The 19,646-nt window shown below is 45.1% G+C and overlaps 1 protein-coding gene across 1 annotated transcript in view; it reads right to left on the bottom strand.

The window, feature by feature from the left end:
• Positions 1 to 19,646, bottom strand: part of PPFIBP1 (PPFIA binding protein 1) — a 140,038-nt gene that overhangs the window by 36,944 nt on the left and 83,448 nt on the right. Inside the window, exons 4-6 of the mRNA XM_074167401.1 lie at positions 7,981 to 8,067; positions 6,642 to 6,755; positions 5,965 to 6,096 (exon numbers count right to left, since the gene is read on the bottom strand). Coding sequence (XP_074023502.1) covers positions 5,965 to 6,096; positions 6,642 to 6,755; positions 7,981 to 8,067 — 333 coding nt within the window. The remainder of the gene's footprint in view (positions 1 to 5,964; positions 6,097 to 6,641; positions 6,756 to 7,980; positions 8,068 to 19,646) is intronic.

Below are 19,646 nucleotides of genomic sequence, written 5' to 3'. Positions count from 1 at the left end.
TCTTCCTGCTCAGCAGAACATATTACCAGAAGGCTCTGGCTTCCACACAGCTCAAAGATATCCAGCAAGCTTCTGCCTTGTGTATCTCACTGACCTTTGGTTTACATATGGACATAAGATCAGTGTTATATTTGTGTGAAAAAAGAAAAAAAGGTAAAAAAAGTAAAAATGGAAAAAAAAACCAAGAAAAAAGAAACAAAGAAAAAAGTAAAAAAAAAAAAAAGGTAAAAAAAGCTGAAACTCTTCAAAAGAGTTCTTTGTGCACTCTAGAAAAGATAAGAGAACTTGAATTGTAGTATAACGGCTTTTAAACTACCAAGAAGATAGTATGATACTTAGGTTGGCTTGTCTTCCTATATGGTAAGGCAAATCTTAAACATATATCCATGTCAAGCATTGGTGCACACCGAGCTAACAACTGTAAGCACAATTTTTCAGAGCTAACTGTAAAATTAGTAGAGATATATACATTAACAAGTCAGCAGCTGACATTTAGAGGGTTTTACATGGGTCCCTGGTAACACCTGCCTTCTAGCCCCACACCACGTTTCCTAAGCTTACAAGCCTCTGGTTATTATTTTGTGTTTAATGAATCTGATGGCAACAGAGCAGCATCTGTATTTCTTTAGCAATATCAATTACCAGAACTACGAGGAAACTAAAAATACAGAGCATTTTGATGCTCTTAGTAATTACTACTGCTAATGTATTATTTTCTGATTTGGATACACCTGCAATTCCTCGCTGATTCTTCAATGTGTCCCCTTTACAAAGCATATCACTCTTCTAAGTACAAATGGAAATACGGGTGTCAGTCTGCATTAACTACATTGATAGAGCTGTTCCTTATCAACACCAAGTGTTCAAGATCTCTAACAGATCTATGCTCCCAGGTCTGATGGTCAGCTTTCACGCTGTGACAATTGATTTCTTTGGGGCTTTTCTCTCCTACAGCTGTCATTTTTGCTTTGACATGACCCAGTGTCAAAATACCATGTGTAGCAGTAACTGTTTAGGTTGTTGCTTACATATTTATCACTTGAACTATGTGATTTTTAAAACACTGGAGGAGGAGAGGGAAACATGAATAAATAAATACACACCCTAATAGCATGCTTTGCCCTAAAAATATTTGTAATTACTCTTTTGCAAGTGCAGCGTTAACTCACGTCTTAAGTTTTCTACAACACGGTAACTGTAAATGACATTCACCCTCATCTTTTTGAGGCAGAGGAGTACAATAAAGATTCATGAGGTTCCATATACAGACTGTCATTAATACAAAAGAGATGGTCAAGCCTTGCACAAACGAGCAGAGGAAAAAGAAAAGGCCCCAAAAGGGCCACCTCCCCTGCTTACTGAATTACTACTTAACTTTAGGCAAGCTACTGGAGGTAGAGATTGTCAAAAGCACTGAGGTTCCCTAAGAAATCTTAATACTCCCAAGCGTATTCCACTTTTCTGCTTGCTGCCCTGAAACATTTACCCTTTTCTTCCACTATTCTCTGTTCAACTGATTTTGACTACAGACCTTTCACAGCAAGGACTGTGCCTTGCCCCCTCCTGCAGCAGCCCCAGCAAGGAGATCACAGCATTGTTTGAAACCTGAAGGTGCCAACCATTCTAACTGCTTATGACCTGAAAAGCTTTTGGGACCAGCATGATGCTTGAGCTGTGTGTGTGTCCCCATGGCGCTCAGGGTGTTGTATGGGTTCAGCAGGATCTGAGATCAGACCAAAAACCCACTGAGTTCCCTAGTTGACTTGGATGAACCAGCAGTAAAACAGTCACCCACGTGGTGGCCAGTGTACGGCACCTGCTCTGCTTGCGTTTAATACCTCCTTCTTCAGGTACCCATAAACGTGTTAAAATACCTGCCATGGGCACAATGCACGTTCCTGTCTCCAAAAACCTGCAGAACAGGAAAAGAGCCATTAAATGGTCCTCTTCTGATCCAGGGTCAGGTCCCTCCATGCAAATGCCCAACAGCCGTTCCTTGCACGGGTCCAGTGAATCAAGCTGATGGGGTGGGACGTACAGCCTCCTATTTCCCAAAGCCTTTTCCTTCCCTGCTCGTGTCACTTGCACTCTTCGTGGCAGGGCCAGGGAGGCACAAAAAAGCAATGATAACTTCAAGCTTCAGAGGTCAGAGGCTCCCTCCCTTACCGGCGCTAGAAACAGAAACCGCGTTTGTAGTTTAACTCCACTCATCTGCACAAAGGAGACTAGCGGTGTTTAAATTATGAGGAATTCCCCAAGAGCGAGCCAGTTTAAACTCTGGGTGCTGCTTCAAAGCCCATGTCTGGTTACGGACTCCTCCCTAAATAAATTCCCTTGTACGATATTTTCTTACATAAAATCAGTGCAACTCAGACCACCCGTGCTTCTAAAGAAAAATAATACTTGTATCTGCTGAGGAAGTAGAAAGACTGGAATGATTTAAAGAACAGAATGATTCTAAATCTCTATGAAGAATTCAATTAGCTTTGAAAAGCTAATTGTATTTGTGAACACCTAGACAGGAAAATCCTAGAGTACAAAGGGAAAAAAGCTTACACACCTAGTGAAACATCTGTTTAGAGAAAGAATGCTGAATGTGAGAAACCTCCCAAGCTTACCAAGCTGGGATGGGAAGTTGCAATGACAGACCTAAGTCAAAACTGGATAATATGAAGGATTTAATCTGAATGGTAATTCTGTAGGAGACAGTAGCTCCACAAAAGTTGTTTTAATATGGTCAATATTTTTTTATTTTCGCTTTCTTTTCCCTAAATAAAAACAGAAGCAATATTCATAGTTTTTCTTTCCCAGTTTGGGTATGATTTTTTTTCCATTTTGAACACTGCATGTAAATGCCATAATGTGTTTTATGGTAGAGTATTTTAAATATCCATTTACATACTTAGCTCTGCTGGAATAATTGACCATCTATTACTTTACATAGGAATATAATTTGATCTGAACAGAATATTGTGTACTCCTGAGTAAATCCTGCCTCCAAAATACCTGTCAGAGATTTTGCACGGCTGAGACCCTTACAACTAGTCATTCATTTTTCTAAAAATTTGCACAAAATAGAAATAAAGTCATATTATCCCTTTCGTTGTCTAAACCTATGCCTTTTTACAGCTATGAAGTGTTGAAACGAAGAAAACAACATAATAATTTCTATCACACTAAACTACATCATTCTGGTTTTCAAAGGCAGGGAGGAACATTTTAGTAAGAGTTCATTAGTTCTAGCATAAGTATCCAGAAAATAAATATATATAGCTAGTAATTAAGAGTAATTACCTTTTAAACATAATTTAGGTTATCTTATTTTTATCAAAGCATATTTCAAGGTATTTCAAAAGGAAATGTCTTCACAGCTGCCATGCAGTTAGGCCTCTTGTGCGCCGAGCTGACAGAGTTGCAGGGCGTAGAATCATAGAATCATCCAGGTTGGAAGAGACCCTTGGGATCATCGAGTCCAACCATCTACCCTACTCTACAAAGTTCTCCCCTATACCATATCCCCCAACACCACATCTAAACGGCTCTTAAACACATCCAGGGATGGTGACTCAACCACCTCCCTGGGCAGCCTATTCCAATGCCCGACCACTCTTTCTGTGAAAAATTCTTTCCTAATGTTCAGTCTAAACCTACCCTGTTGGAGCTTGAAGCCATTCCCTCTCGTTCTGTCATTAGTTACCTGTGAGAAGAGACCAGCACCAACCTCTCTACAGTGTCCTTTCAAGTAGTTGTAGAGAGTGATGAGGTCTCCCCTCAGCCTCCTCTTCCTCATACTAAACAGTCCCAGCTCCTTCAACCGCTCTTCATGTGATTTGTTTTCCAGGCCCTTCACCAGCTTCGTTGCCCTCCTCTGCACTCGCTCCAGCACCTCGATATCTCTCTTGGATTGAGGTGCCCAAAACTGGACACAATACTCCAGGTGTGGCCTCACCAGTGCTGAGTACAGGGGCACAATCACCTCCCTACTTCTGCTGGTCACGCTGTTTCTAATACAAGCCAGGATGCCGTTGGCTTTCTTGGCCACCTGGGCACACTGCCGGCTCATATTCAGCTGCTTGTCAATTAGAACCCCAATTAGAAGGCATGTTGTGGTCCTCACACTAACCACTTTTCTGGGAACAGAGGTAGCTCCACATCCACCTTCTTGGTCTGCTGTCTGCATTGTGCTATTGAGTTACAGAGAGACCGCAGTTCAGGACAGAAATGAAAGAAGGGGGGGGGGCACAGAAAGGCTCGGTAAAGAATCATATGAAATAAAAATAAGCGTAGAAAGAGAGGAAGCAAATCACCCAAAGCCCAATCGCTTTTGTTACCTGTTTTGGAAAGCACAAGAAGCCGCAGGTTGTTTACAAATGGAGACGCAGTAGAATCCAGTGGTGAAAGTACCTGCTCGCTGCAGTCATTTGGAGCAAACCTTGCCTCCCCAAAGCCATTTACAGCTGCTGTCAACTCATTTATCTATTGTTCGGGCTGCTTATGATAGGTGTCAATATACGGGTAAAGAGTTATCCTTTGTGAAATTAATGAACAAGCCGAGCGCTGTGTGGGCAGAGAGACCTCACGGGGGATGAGAAAGCAGCCAGCTCTTAACACATCTCCTACGGATGCAGAAGACCTTCAACAATTCCCTCCACCTTTCCACTTGCCAATTTCTCCAGCCTTGCCTGGACTGCAAAACCAGCTGCTTTTAAGGCAATGCCGTCATCCTTCACGTAACATCTGGTACCAGTCTACAGGAAAAGGTAACGGGAGGCAACGTGAATCTGGCCCGCAGCTTGGCAGCACCCAGACGTGCTACACTGCAGGAAGGACACCACCATCACTACATAAACGATCACCACCTTTCAAAGCTGAACATGATTTGAGTCACTAATTTTCAACCTGTGGACTTCTCTGGGTCTGCATACTACTCTGCAGGCCCAAAGAAAGTAATTCAGAAGCAAGCCTAACTTTTGCTCCTACGCTGGCAATACGTGTGAGGAATGACGCTTCCCTGGAAAATACGCAGGAAACTGGAAGGGAGTTGATAAACCACTGATTGAAGTGGAAAGGGCAAATTTTGTCTCCTGTGATGACATTATGGCTTCTTCCCTTCTAGAAATGAATTACAACTGGAACATCCACAATACAAACATTCAACGTTTCAGCTCATTGGTGAACCCAGAACTGGAAATTCTGTTCTGCTTCCTAGGCAGACCCCAAGGCACTTGTGATATGGGGCACGTCACCCCGGCAGCAGAGCTCGGCTTGATTCTTGGGAGTTTTCTGGAAAAACTGGGCTTGCCCACCTGCTTTCAGGATTTCTGGCTTCGAACACAAACAAGGTTCCCCTACACAGATCTGGGGTGCACAGAGGGGCAAAGCCACAGGGAGAGTGCTGCTGGGGATGGCTGCCAGGCCGCTGCTCCGCCTGGCACTGTGCATCGCTGGGCTGAAGCCAGCCTGAGATGAGCAACCATTGGCCTCTCGGTCCTGGGTTTCTGTGGGGCTCACATCCTCTCTGTAAGTGAAACCGAGTGTAATGCCTTTAAGCGCGCCACGTCTTTGCACAGGCGTGCTTTTTTGTACTTGCAGTGGGCTTAAGCATTTGCCTAAAGCTTTTGCCTAAAGCATTTGACATGCTTTCCTAAGGCGATGACAGTTTCAAGTTGGGACAGGAGAGTACAGTATGTTCATGATTTTATTTAAATCCATCCTAAATGACATCTCTCCTGAGATCTGGTGGCAAGAATCAAAACCTTGTTTTAGAAATCTCTCTTGTGTAAAACCAGAGTTTACCAAAGAGGATACTTTTTATTTTAAGAGATACATGTTTTAACCTTAAAGATTAATTCCCTTCTTGGCTGGCAAAAAAAGAAAAAAAAAAAAAGAAAAATTCCAGGAAATTTTCAGTTAACATGACGACACACACAGCTTTCACAATATATTCAGTTGGGTTTTACTCACCTCTGTGTCTCTGAATCTGTCCTCATAGTCCAATCTATCCTTCTCTACAGATGTAAGCTTCAGCTTCAGAGTGGAAATCTCTGCCATAAGATCCAGCTTTTGAGTTTCAAGGGATGTTCTGCTTAAAAGCTCCTGATTCAAGATAAAAAGGAAGAGAACAGAATTATTCATCCAAGGGGAATAAATCAATAATTTATTTCTACAGCTAAAGGCCTCTTTCACCACACTCTTTCTTGCACTCTCTGAAGCCCTGGGACAAAGTTATTACCCATCTGACAGACTCCAGGGACCTAGGATGCATCTGAGATCATGGAGGCACTATCACGGGTTGGCTGCCAGAATGAGAAAAAACCTTGTCTGTCATCACTGTTGCTCTGGGCAGCAAGGAGCTTTGACAGGAACCCACCCATCCTGCCAGAGGCTTTAATCCAAGTCTCTTTGAAATTCAGTGGGGAAAGGCTCAAAGAAGAGAAGGACTGGATTCCTACAGCGCAAAGCAGCACTGACATCAGCAAGTACAAAAAACTTTAAAGCAAATACGGTAGAAAATTATCGTTTAGTTAAGAGACATCAAGGGGTGCAACACCTTGAAGTGCACTGCTTTCACCAAGGCAAAATGCAGTTCGTTAAGACAGAATTAAGACAGCCAACGAGACAGACACGCGCCTGTGAAATACCTGCTGCAGCATCTCTTCTGTGGCATTCAGTTTCTCCCTGTGCTCCTCTAGACAGAACTCCAGATCCCGAATCTTTTCTCCTTGGGCTTCTACCTGGTCTGTAAGCACACTTACCTGCACAACAGAGAAAAAAGAATACACATTTAGTACCTTGCACCCATGCCATACGTGTCACCTGAAGAACTGTACATGGGTAACAGTGCTGGCTGGGTCACAGATGAAATGGGACCACGGGAGGAGAAGAAGAAGCAGCAGCAGCGCAGCTCTGCAGTGGACACAACATGTTGCAAAGGGCTCAAGAGAGAAGGGAAAGCTCTCCCCTCACGCTCACTGAAATTTCAGCCAAAGTTCTTGCAGACACAATGCAATCCTGCATCTCCCCTCTTGACCCGTCCTGGAAGTTTTCGCAAGGTGCGGCCGCTGCGTTTTACAGCCAATAATTACGCCTTTGCTGTGACAATACATTAACTAAAACCCACTAGCTCCCACTTTGACAACCAAATAGCTAAACCTGACCGCATACAATTTATTCCGCTTTCCAAGTGATTGCACACAACGTACCATAGTATACAGCTTTTCCTCTTCAGGAGAATAAAAGCAAAGGAGGTTAAAACGCACGGACCGAGGCTAGGCAAGACCAAGATAACACCTTTGAGACTGCAGACTGATTCCCATTTTTCCTTTTCTGAAGGAAGTTTTTATTTTAAACAGGCTCTTTCGAGGAAATCTGCGGAACTGCCGGGAACAAGGGAAAGCTGTCTAGGGCAAAGCTCAGCACTGTCACAGCCCTTAGACCAGGTCTGTGTCAGGGGATCGCAGGACACCTGCACAGACCAAGGGCTGCCAGGTATTCCCAAGTCTGATGGCAAGAGTAAGCCAGCTTGGCAAAAGCACTCGGGGCTGACCCAGTCCAGCCCAGCAGCAGGTGAGCAGGACCTCCAAGGAGCTGCTTGTCTTCTCCCATCTGCTGGCCAGTCCCACAGCTTTCATCCCCTTTCACGAGGACAGGACATACGTCACCCGATGCATGTGAACGGTCACGGAAAATGGTGATTTTAAGGATACACATGAATGTAAGAAGGTGGTCTCTCTGCAGACCTGCTCACCTTACAAGATTCAAAAAGAGGTCAGATAAATAGAAAGCAAGCCCTTTCGATTTTTCCTGCAATCTAAATTCACACCTATCCTTAATCAGTGTTAAGTCTCAGGTATCAGCAAGCCTTCTGAACACTGTCCAAGACGACACAACTGCAAATGAATCCTCAGAGGTTTTATCACGTGCTATCAAAAAGTCTTACAAATGCAAGAGTAGAAAAAAATAATGTAGGTGACTACTCACTTGCAGAACAAGAGATTCCTTATCATTTTCCAAACGAGCCAGCCTTTCTTGATACACATCTCCATTCCCAGATATATGTCCATTAGTCTGAAAAAGACAGCAAATATTGTGTTGTAAGCTATCGTACCATAAGCATCATTCAGTGCTATCAACACACTTCTGGAGTATTTTCAGTCTGCACAGTTCAAGAACAGGTTTAAAGCGTTCTTCAGCCCCTAAAGGGTTACACATCAAATAAACTGTCAACAAAGGACACACAACCACCATTCAGGAGAAGAATTATTCAATGGCTAAAAGATGAGAAAGGAAGAGCCTTTTGGTAACCCAATTCTGCAGAATTCCCTTACTGTGCATTCAGCATTTTGTTAACAAAATTTGTGCTCAATGACGTACTATGCTAAGCCATACTTGCAAAGAGACAAATAACCCAAGACATTCAGCAAGTGGAAAAAAAAAAATAAAATCAATGTACAATCTACAGAATGCGCATTATGCTTCTTGCAAGTCAAACAATTTTTCTAAAACACATAGTAAGAGACATCCTTTTTTACATCAGGCATCCTTTTTTACATCCTTTTACTGGGTACGGGTGAACGCCTGCACTCTAAACACATCTCTTCATAAAGCTGCCTGAGGCTAAAGAGAAACAAGAATACATGTTAATGCTATCAGAGTTCAGAGGAATCAGCAACTCACTTTCTTCGTAATAACTTCAATGCTTTTAAGCAGTGAGAAGGACTCTACTCCATCCACATTCAAAGCTGTCTCAAAAGCACTTTGTGATGGACGCCGCAATCAGACCTCAGCTCAGAAAAGAAATTCTTGTTCCCATCATTGCAGAAATCACTTAGAGGAATCTGAGAAGTTGCTCTGAAATCCAGTGCACTCAGTACAGAGGCTCCCACCAACTCTGAGGCACCTTGATTTCTCTCTGAATAGGCGACGAAATGAAACTGGGCTACGGATCCTTGTGTCCCGGCGAGTCTACAGCACAACCCTGCCACGAGAGGCCACCCCCTGTGCAGGAGCTGCAAGCCTCGGGCTCCTGCTTTCAATCTCCCTTTCAAACAGCTTATCTACTAGCCCAGTTGCAGAGGATGCCTGAGGAAGCCTGCCAGCTAAAACTCCTTTTCTAAGTTACATGCCTGACTGGGTCATGGGAGAAACCGCCTTGATTGAAACCAGAGGAATAAAATGTCCACCAGCATCACTTGAAGATTAGATCCAAAGCACACAGAAGGGGATAAAAAGTATTTGACCTCACCTTAACGCTCTCCTCAAGAAATGAGGCTGGTCTGGCAGCTTGCAAATCAGTGTGCAACTGTAAATGCATCTATAAATTCTAAGCATACATGTGTAACCTTTACAAGATGACCATAACATCTTCCCCACCATCACTAGAGCTCCAGCAGCCTAAGAAAGGATGCTCCCTAGTACTTTGCCATAATACCTCATACTAAAATGAATCTGAATTATTTAGCAGTAAACTACCAGGCCTTCTGACCATCGAGAAACTATGCACCAAGGTAGAAGTACTCTAAACTTCTGAGTTTGCTCAGTTTTCCCCTGACCTGTACCAGAATTTAGCTCACGCCATAGGGATTTCCATTCAAGATCATTGAGATCTTCAGTTTTGTAAGTTTTAATTCGAAAGGAGTTGAAGAGCTTACAAAATAAACTTGTCAGCTGCTCAACCAGCAGATTATGCTCTAATTTTTGTAACTTGACCTGTATGCGAAATATAAACCCAAGATTTTTGCATTCTTTTCCTATTCCGTAGCTCCTTTCTCATTTACAGACCTCTAAAACATCTCAGACACTTACTCGGCCTCCATGAATACAGCATCTGTATTTTGTCATGTGCAACACATTTATCAATCCAGTGTGCAACTGATGGAGGAAAGGGATATTCAGCCCTCATTACAAGCAGGCAGCCAAGGTAGGAAGACATCCCTCCATCCTGCCAGGGCTCACATGAAAGTCCTTGTCAAAGCACAGACTCGACATCAACGCCCTAACCAGTGAACTTCCTGCTACCTCTACTCAACATAACCAGACACAAATTAACCACAACCAAAGACACCGGTGAAGAAAATATGTCGAGGCAAGTATTAGTTTCACACCACGATGAAAATGTCTTTACAATGCTGTGAAAACCAATTAAGTGTTAAAGCAGAATGTTAGTCACTGCGCATAGCATCTTGCCAAGACACCTTAGCTGTTAAACTCTGTTCACATTTCTCAAAAAAATCCTGTTTTGCTCAGGATATCATACCTGGCTTTAAAATAGGAGCATTTAGAGAGCGAGAGTTCAGGATGCAGCTGTACATTGCCATAAGAGAAGAGGGAGGAGGCGATGGGAACCCCAAAGAGGACTGGAGCAAAGGTTATTCTCCCACAAAACCAAATACAAAGATGTCTTTGCTGACTGTTGCCAGAAATATTTTGTAAAATCTGCATAAAACCAGACCTCCTGTAGTCCATCAAAACCAGAAAACTTTGTGTACAGCCCAACAGCAGTCCGCTTTTTGCCTGAAGTGTTGTAATTTCTGCATAATACCTGGGACTGACTCTTCATTTTAGGCATGAAAAGACAAGAAAGTCACGGACTTTGGCTTCGATGGGGCAAAGCTGAGACTTGGTGAAAGGACAACACAGAAAGGCCATGGCACCGGTTTCACCGAGCAGCAGCTCCAGCACCTCCTACAGTGGTCTGCAGTGGCCTGAAGGCAATGGCCACACGATGCCTTCCCGCATCTCTCCTCTGCACCGTCTTCAAAGGTAAAAGGTTGACACCCGATTTTCTTCCCAGAGAGATGAGGAAGGAAGACAGGAGATGAAACACATGATAAGAAGAAAAGGGTAGTGACAGCAGTGGACAGGACTGAGAAGAAATGGAGAGGGAAGATGCCCAAACGCTGACCATGGGAAAGTGGTGCATCAGGAGATGGGGTGGAGGGAGCCCCAACGGGGAGGAACAGCCTGCAGGGAGGTCTGAAAGATGCTGGGAGATCTGGTCTGTGCAAAACCTGGTGTGTCCTTCAGGAGGAGTTTCTCTCCACCTGGGGACTCACAGCCTCCCCTAGGACTGAGCCTGGGAACTACTCACTCTGCAGAGCAATGGCTCTGCTTTGGCCAGGGGCGGGGGGAGAAAAAAAAAAGAGGGAAAAGAGGGGAAAAAAAGAGTAAATTTTTGATTCAACAGCAAGTGCAAGCATATTTGGGGCACTTGGTAGTTGTGGATCAAATTTGTATCTTCAAAGTCAGTACAGGATTAACAAAGTTTTCTAGCTGTGTGAGACAAGCTTTGCCTATTTTCAAAGAAGGCTCTTTTTCATCAGCGACTTAAGATCTATCTTCAATTAAGCGGTTAGACTTTGCATGTGTTTTCCATTTAGGGATTAATTGCAAAACACTGTCTGGGAAAAGAATGCAGATTTACCAATACCGATCTTAATCCCAAAAACAAAAGAAGAGTTGTCACGATGCCACTGAGGCTTTGCAGAAGTTTGAGGTCAAGCATTTACTTAAAATGCCTTATAATATCAGACCCAGTGCACTTAAAAACTCTGCAAGATCAATCCGTGGCTAATCTGTTAAACACATGTGTAAGCTTTGTCTGCAATCATGTAAGTGTAAAAATCCACACTGCTCTGAAGGGAATTATTCCTGCAATAAGTGGATAGATCACCTAACATTCACAGCTTGCCTGCCCTCAGTCTTTAATGCCGTTTCCCTGGAAGCGAGTCAGCATTTCAAACCGCAGTAAAGTTTCTAATAGCTGCTGTTTTAAACTTCCTAATAATAATAACAACAAAATTTTAAAAATCTGTTTCCTCGCAATTGCCTTATTCTCCTTTCAAAAACAGAACTAATTTTTAGCCTACTGCGGCTGATACCCTCATTTCCCTTCATTTTCTCTTCTGCTTTTGAGACAAAATAAGCAGCACAAATCACACTGTTCTTGCTGTAGACGCAATCTGATCTGCACGAGAGCTGCCACTCCACACCATTATTTTCTTGTACAGCAGATTGCACCGACTGTTTGGACCAGCACAGCCCAGTCAACAGTTGGGCGAGTTGTCCCTGACATCTCTTCCCTGACCATCTGGAGTTAAATTAGAGCTCGTCAACATGCCCACGTCGTTCAGATCATTATAATATACACTACCTACACTTAGTTAAGCACAGCTATGGCTGCTACAGTTCTGCTCGTTCACGCAGTTTTAGCGTCCCTTGCAAGGTGCCTCCTCCAGCCTCCCCTTCCTTAACACCACTTGGGTCTGCCATGGGCAGAGCCTCTAGGTTTTCCAAGTCACGTACTTGCCACCATTTTCACAGAATCATAGAATGGTCAGAGTTGGAAGGGACCTTAAAGATCATGGAGTTCCAACCCCCCTGACATGGGCAGGGACACCTCCACTAGACCAGGTTGCTCAAAGCCCCATCCAGCCTGGTCTTGAACACTTCCAGGGATGGGGCAGCCACAGCTTCCCTGGGCAACCTGTTCCAGTGCCTCACCACCTTCACAGGAAAGAATTTCCTCCTAAGATCTAATCTAAATCTCCCCTCTTCCAATTTAAAACCATCACCCCTTGTCCTGTCACTACACTTCCTGACAAAGAGTCCCTCTCCGGCTCTCCTGGAGGCTCCCTTCAGATATTGGAAGGCTGCTATGCGGTCTCCCTGGAGCCTTCTCTTCTCCAGGCTGAACAACCCCAGCTCTCTCAGCCTGTCTTCATAGGGGAGGTGCTCCAGCCCTCTGATCATCATTTTCCCCTGCGATGCAGAGCCACGGCAGCTTTACCCTCAGTAGGTATGGATTCCATCCCAAATTCATACTGCTCGAATTGGCCTGAACGCAATCTGTAGCAGTGCTTAACCAGTTTGCGTTAAGCGGTCAGGCAGAGTGAGAGAGTGGTCAGGCACTGGAACAGCCTGCCCAGGGAGGTGGTGGAGTCACCATCCCTGGAGGTATCTAAGAAACGTGTAGACGTGGCACTTCAGGGCACGCTCTAGTGCCCGAGACTGTTGGTTTGCGTCTGTCTGTGAGTGGGTGTGATGGGGTTTTTTTGGTTTGTTTTTTTTTTTTTTTTTGTGGTTGGACTCGATGATCTCAAAGGTCCCTTCCAACCATGAAGATTCTGTGATTCTGTGTGGGAGCCCACCGCTGCCCTCCCAGACTGGCCATCTCCTGCGTTTCACACCTCCCCGCTCACCACTCCGAGCGCCCGCAGCCCGGCTGCTGCGCTTCCCCCGACCTCTGCAGATTAGTTCCTCCTTAGGGAACGAACAGGGGGAAGAAAGCCACGTAAATCCACTCCAACACCCCCGCCTTATATTTTAAAGGCTTCACCAAAAAAAAAAAAAAAAAGTTAATTCTGAAAGAAAGACAGCTTAAGACAGACCTTCACTCCGAGGAGTTTACCTGAAACATCTTCTAAATACAAATAACACGGCTATGGAACAGGGAAGATGCAACTGCTTCAAAATATTCAGTTTCTTCAAGGGCAGCTCAGCTGGCATCTGATACAAGAGCAGGACGGAACGCTTATTCCCTGCCAGCGTTTCCCGGCTATGGCTTCTCACTCAGAGAAATGCAAGAGGCAGAAGAAACGCCTTACCTTATTTAGCCAGATGCAGTGTCCGTGAATGTCCCAGCTGTACTCCATGCTGGTCATGACTATCTTCATGCATTTAAGGACACAGGGGGACCGTGGCGAGCAGCCGAGGCTGAGAGCAGCAGCTCCGGCAGCGCAGGCACCCCGCTGCCCTCAGGGCTCCCCTGAACTGAGTCAGCGAGGCTAAGGGACGGCGGGTATCCTCGGTGGTACCCTCCTCTAACCGAGGGCAGAGGCGAAGGTGGCAGCAGGAGCGGGAGACGTGGGAAGCGGAGCAGCGAATAGGAGCAGCATCGCTTCCTCAGGCGGAGCAAGCAGCTCCTCTAGGGAATTAACACATCAAAGTCCGGGAAGATCTACCCTTTTTTTCCACCCAGGAGCCCTGGGATCCCACGGCACAAAGGCCAGGCAGCAAGGCGGAGGAGGATGCAGGCACAGGGGTGCAGGGATGTGTAAAGAGGGCCAGGGTGGCAGCCGGCCATCTCCACCCTCGCATCTCGCCCCCCTGCAAGAGCAACCTCCTCCCTCTGCACCCTGCTGGCACCCTGGGAATCATCCCACCCAAAAAACACATGGGAGTAAACAGGAGGGTTCTTTTCTTTTCTTGCCGGGCCATTAATTGTAAAGGCTGGAAGAACACGTGTAATTAACTTGCAGGCACCAAGAAAGAGAGGAAGGAAAAAGTCTACTCAGCTGTCCTCTGGTCTCACAAGTGGCTTATCTCAAGTTTATGTCATACTTAAGAATGATGTAAAATGCAACAATAACAACCAACCTCTGGCCTCACGTTTAAGTTTCAATTTACCCAGTAACAGCAGCAGCATCATAAGTCCTTAGTATTTTTGACCACAGAGCCTAGCTCCAGGAGTCCTGTGATTAGCTCAAAATCCACAGCTTTTATTATTAAAAAAAAAAATTTAAAATTTAACACTACTGCTGATAAAAATCTCAAAAACATGAATAACTCAGAACAAAAAGAGCAGAGCAGAAGAGTAGCAGAAGCTGTGTTTTTTAAGCCAGACTGATGTATTTTAGATTGAGAATGGTGACTTTCAACAGCTCTGCCCTACGCTCCAGCACAGGACCACAGAGGTTGTTCTTACTGTCGATAAACTCATCCCCAACGCATGAAGATGCCGTGCCACGACATACCATAAATGAGCTCATATTATCTTCCAGTGTTAAAAACACACCAGTCCGGGTGATCCCCTTTAGCAAGCAGCAGGGTCCTGTATTTCAAGAATTTTGAGAGTTAGATCTCTCATGGACAAAAGGTATTGCCGGGAGGCAGTTTATGATGACAAGCTGGAACAGTATCACAAGGCTCCTTTCATATTGCAACTTGAGGAGGAACCTCAAACAGGTGTTTGGTGACAAACACCTAGGTGCCACCACAGGACCTTTCAATAGCTGAACTCAACATCAAGACAAGCGAAGCCAAATGAATGCATTGTACGCCCACACTAAGACAATAAGACAACAAACTTTGGTTTGAAGACAACATTTTTTCCTGAATAAGAAATATGAGATTATTTCTGGCTAATCAAACCACCTCCCTGACTCGGGAACCAAATAGGCCAATCTATCTCCGTAAGATTACAAGCTACGTTTATCCAGCAAGGAAAACTTCTCTCTGAAATCTAATATCCCCTCATATTAACTTTCATTACTCCCAGCCACTTTCTGGAAGAACCAGCTTGTTGAGGAAGTGTCAAAATCTGAGGCTGGTCCGTGAGATGACAGATCTGCTATTCACAGCAGCAACACTCTGGATCGCACAAGCCACTACAGGTACCACAGTCCAAGTTAACGATCATCTTCAGATGAGCTGAAAATGTTCTTCAAGAAACCTTTGGAGGCCATGAAGTTTGTTTTGCTTTATTTAATGATCTTAAAAGGCAACTTGAGAAATTCACTTCTGAGTGAAAAAAAAAATATTTTATATATATTCAAATTCAGGAATTCTACTTCCAAAGCTAAAACCACAGTTGCACTTGCTGTAGATTTTAAAGAAAAAGCATTATCCTGGCTCTTTCATTCCAGGAGCACATCCTTTAAGAGGAGAAGGTTCACAACAGGATTCGCATACACAAGTTCAGATCAGGAGCTTGGGGAAGATGGCTCTGAGGTGTGGGAAGGGACTGTCCACCCACTTCTACCCTTCACCCTCCTTTTTAACAAGACACAGTTGGTTTCTTCTTTCTGGGAAGGCTGTTGCATAAGACACATTTTTAAAAAAAACGCCAAAAAAACACTGTCAAGAAAAATAATAAGCAGAAAGAAACCTCTCTTGCTTGTTTCAACTGCAGAAAAACTAGAGCAACGTGCATGACTGGGAGCACGGTTGCTGAGGATTATTCTTCAAGAGATGGATCTATCAACTTCCAGCTGGACACAACGGGGCTGCCTTGGTCTTGCAAAAGGCAGTGTTTCATTTAAAATGGTCTTGTTACTGGCGATGATGTTACAGATTACTCATATGCTGTCCACATTCAAGCCAGAAGCTCCATTTTCACAGAGTACGGTACACGTTTCCTTAAAGCACACATCAGAATATATTAAAACATTTCTGTTGATCAGGAGAAATCTGAAAAGACTCCAAAACCTTGGAATAGTTCCGATCTGGCTATGGATTCCAGGTCTGGTTCCCAGTGAAAGCACACAGTCCCAACACGTCTGATCTTAGAAAAGACCTCAGCCCCTTTCCAGACTTTGAACAAATGGCCTCATTTGTAATTTTAACCATGACATTCACCTGCCCTCCATTTGCACGTGGAGACTTGAAGAGGGTTTCAGCAACGCAGAGATCAGTTTCGAGCTACAGACACACAACTAGAAATGACATGTTACAGTTACACTGGCTTATTTGTGTAGCAGAAAGCTGGACGTATGTCCTGGTTTGAGGTAAAACAGAACTAATTTTCTGTTCAGTAGTTTTTCCTTTTTAGCTGGGCCTCTTCTAATTAACTAAACTCTGAAATTAACGGCACATTGTTCAGAAACTGCTCGCTCTCATAGTGATAAGACCTGATAATACCAAGGAATGGTGTGCAGAGAGGCCCTTGCTTATACTTATTGCTATAACAACCAAGGGCAGGTAAATTTGTTATTTGCCCCCTTAGAGGGTCGGAAGTGGAAAAGCGTAGAGGGATCACACCTGTGGGGAGGAGTGGACAGGACAGGAGACCCAAACCTGACCAACAGGGTATTCCATCCCATCTGCATCATGCTCAGTATAAAAGCTGAGGGATCAAAGGGTCAGCTCTCTTCCTTCAGTGGCCGACATCCGAGGAGGACCCTGTCTGTTCGTCTGCCTTTGATCCCGATCCGAGCAATCCTGACTCCAGATCTGGAATCCAGCTCCTGTCCATCACCGAGTCCAGCCTGGGACTTTCCCCTGTGCCTGCTGGTGACGTGATCATCACCCTGGGAGCTTGATACGGTTTTGTATATACTGTATATATTTTTTTTTCTTTTTTTTCCCTTTTTTTTAAATTATTTATTATTTCATTATTTATTAATATTTTCATTAAAGTAGTTTAGTTTTTTCTAAACTCATAAATCTCTTTTATCTCTTCCTCTCCTCTCTTTTCCTTAGGGGGAGGAGGGAGGGGCCATCTTTCGCTCTGATGGGTTAATCTGGTCAAAACGACGACAACGTAAAAGTTCTCTGAACTCCCCGTGAGGGACCATCTGATTGATTCTCTTGGAAGAGCTCTGCCAGATGTCTAGGCACCGTACGTGCACTCTGGTGTCACATGGCCATTTTACATCCATGGGTTAAAAAAAATCAGCATGAGGTTTTCAACTCGTTGGCCCTTTTTGAGTGCTTGCATAGACTTCTCTAGCTCGCCGAGAGGAGCAGAAAGGAAGCAGTCACTAAGAAGCAGTACAGGGACAGGGGGCAGCCAATTCTGGCATGGCAAAACTGCCCCATTTTACAGAAGTGAGCAACTTTGGGAGCCTGCTGTCAGACCTTTTTCTCAACTAGAGCACTAGCAGATTGCCTGCAGGGGCCAGGAGTAGATTTTTCTCTTGTGACACACTCTTTGGCAACGGTGAACACTATTTTATGTTGTCCTCTGAGACACGAGAGACTTGCTTACAGCTTCAGATTGGGATGTCACGCACCAGTTGCAGCAGCCTGAAATAGCCTGGTAGATGCAACTTCTTCATGTATAAGAGGATTAAACTTATTTCAAACCAAGGAGGTGTCTTCCCTTCCTCAGTAAGGATGGGCATGGCTGCAGAAAGCCTTCCTGCAAATCATCTGGGGGCTTCACATAACACCTTCCTGCTCAGGCAGGGACCAGCGACACCGGTGACACCTGTAAATCCCGTGCCTGTAGCACAGCACAAAGTGTAACATTCAGTCTTTCCTACTAGGGGCTTTAAGGATGCCAGAGAGTACAGGGGGAATAATTTGAGGCAGACTGAGGGGAAGCAGAGAGCGAACAGTATTTCCTGCAATCTGGTGTACACGCAACCCCTGTACATCTTTTCCAGCGCTTGGGAGGCACTAAGCTGCATGGCACAACAGAGCCTTTCCCCTCCCAGGTTCAGCCCACGGCTGCAATTGAAACCATTCCCGTCTCACTGCCACGCAGCGATCCGCATCACGGACCTCGTTCCAGACCCTAAAAGCCAGGCACCCCTGAATCACACGTTTGCCATCACAAGGGGCAACGACTGGCCTTCGCCTCACTAATCTCAACAGGAACTGCAGCCTCCAGCCACGCTGCGGGGCCCCTTCACTGCAGAATAACGCGTGGTGGGTTCAGCACGACTACGCGTGGACTACTGACTGCACACTATGGGGAGCAGTCGATTTTCCAAGGCTGTCTATTTGGCACAGGAACATATTTTTTTTTATTTATAAAGACCATACTTTCATGAAACCTGTTACGTCCCTCGATTTCGGCTCCGCACAGGGCAGAGAGCTGTTACAGCCATGTGCACTGCTGTATGTTTTGCAAGAAGGAAACGCTGATGTCAGCAGGAACTCTCGTGTGTTTTAAAGATCGGGCTTGAATGTCACTCCCGTCTCCTCCTCCTGATCTCAGCGTTGACTGCCATGCTTTGACAGTGGGGGCGAGATCCAAATCCCACCGTGGGCAGTTGGAAAGCTCCCACGTGCTTCATTAAGTTTCAGGCATTCTCAAATGAGTAGGTTCAAAGCAAAGGCAAAAAAAAAACCCCAAAAAATCTCTCCCCTCAAACCGTTCTGCAAGAGCTGCAGATGCAAGCCCAGGTCTCCATCTCTTCCCACAGAGCCAGGCACAGCCCACATGCTGCAGGATGGCACCCAGCCCCAGCCTCACTTCCCCAGCTGCAAGTGGGGCACACGCAGTCCTGGATGTGTTTAAGAACCATTTAGATGTGGTGTTGGGGCATATGGTGTAGGGGAGAACTTTGTAGAGTAGGGTAGATGGTTGGACTTGATGATCCCAAGGGTCTCTTCCAACCTAGACGATTCTATGATTCTATGACACTCGGGGCTATGGCATCCCATGCTGATACTGAACACCAAAATAAATCCACTTGTCGAGATAAAAACACTTTTTTGGCAGGATCAGCCATGGTTCCAGGATGACCGAACCCTTTCTGAGGGGGTGAGATGCCTATCCTGGGAAGGGAACCAGGCAACGGTGGCTGCCCGTCACAACAGCAGCAATGTATTGGGTGCAACACAGTGGCCTGTCTTGCATCAATCCCAGCCTTCATCGGATCCAGCATCCCCATTTCAGCAGGATGGTATTACCTTGGCCGACACCAAGCGCGTGAGGCAGCAGGACCCAGACACCGCTGTAATACAGATTCGGAAAAATTTGCAGCAGTCCACACCTCCTGCTGCTGTTGTTGTTACAGCTACAGGCTGACTTAAACAAGTCTTGACTTCCACTGCCGATGCTTCCCCAAAACCAGTACACCACAATGCAAAACCCTGCCACAGACCACCAGCACAAGAACCCCTGTTTGGTCCTGCTAGGAAGTCACCAGTCACAGGGCACCTGGAGACAAAACCAGGGGGTCCTTTGAAAATCA

This window comes from Numenius arquata, chromosome 2 (assembly GCF_964106895.1).
Source record: "Numenius arquata chromosome 2, bNumArq3.hap1.1, whole genome shotgun sequence".
In the NCBI taxonomy this organism is placed as follows: Eukaryota; Metazoa; Chordata; class Aves; order Charadriiformes; family Scolopacidae; genus Numenius; species Numenius arquata.
Note: the sequence above shows the minus strand (reverse complement) of the source record. Positions and strands in the feature narration are given on the sequence as shown.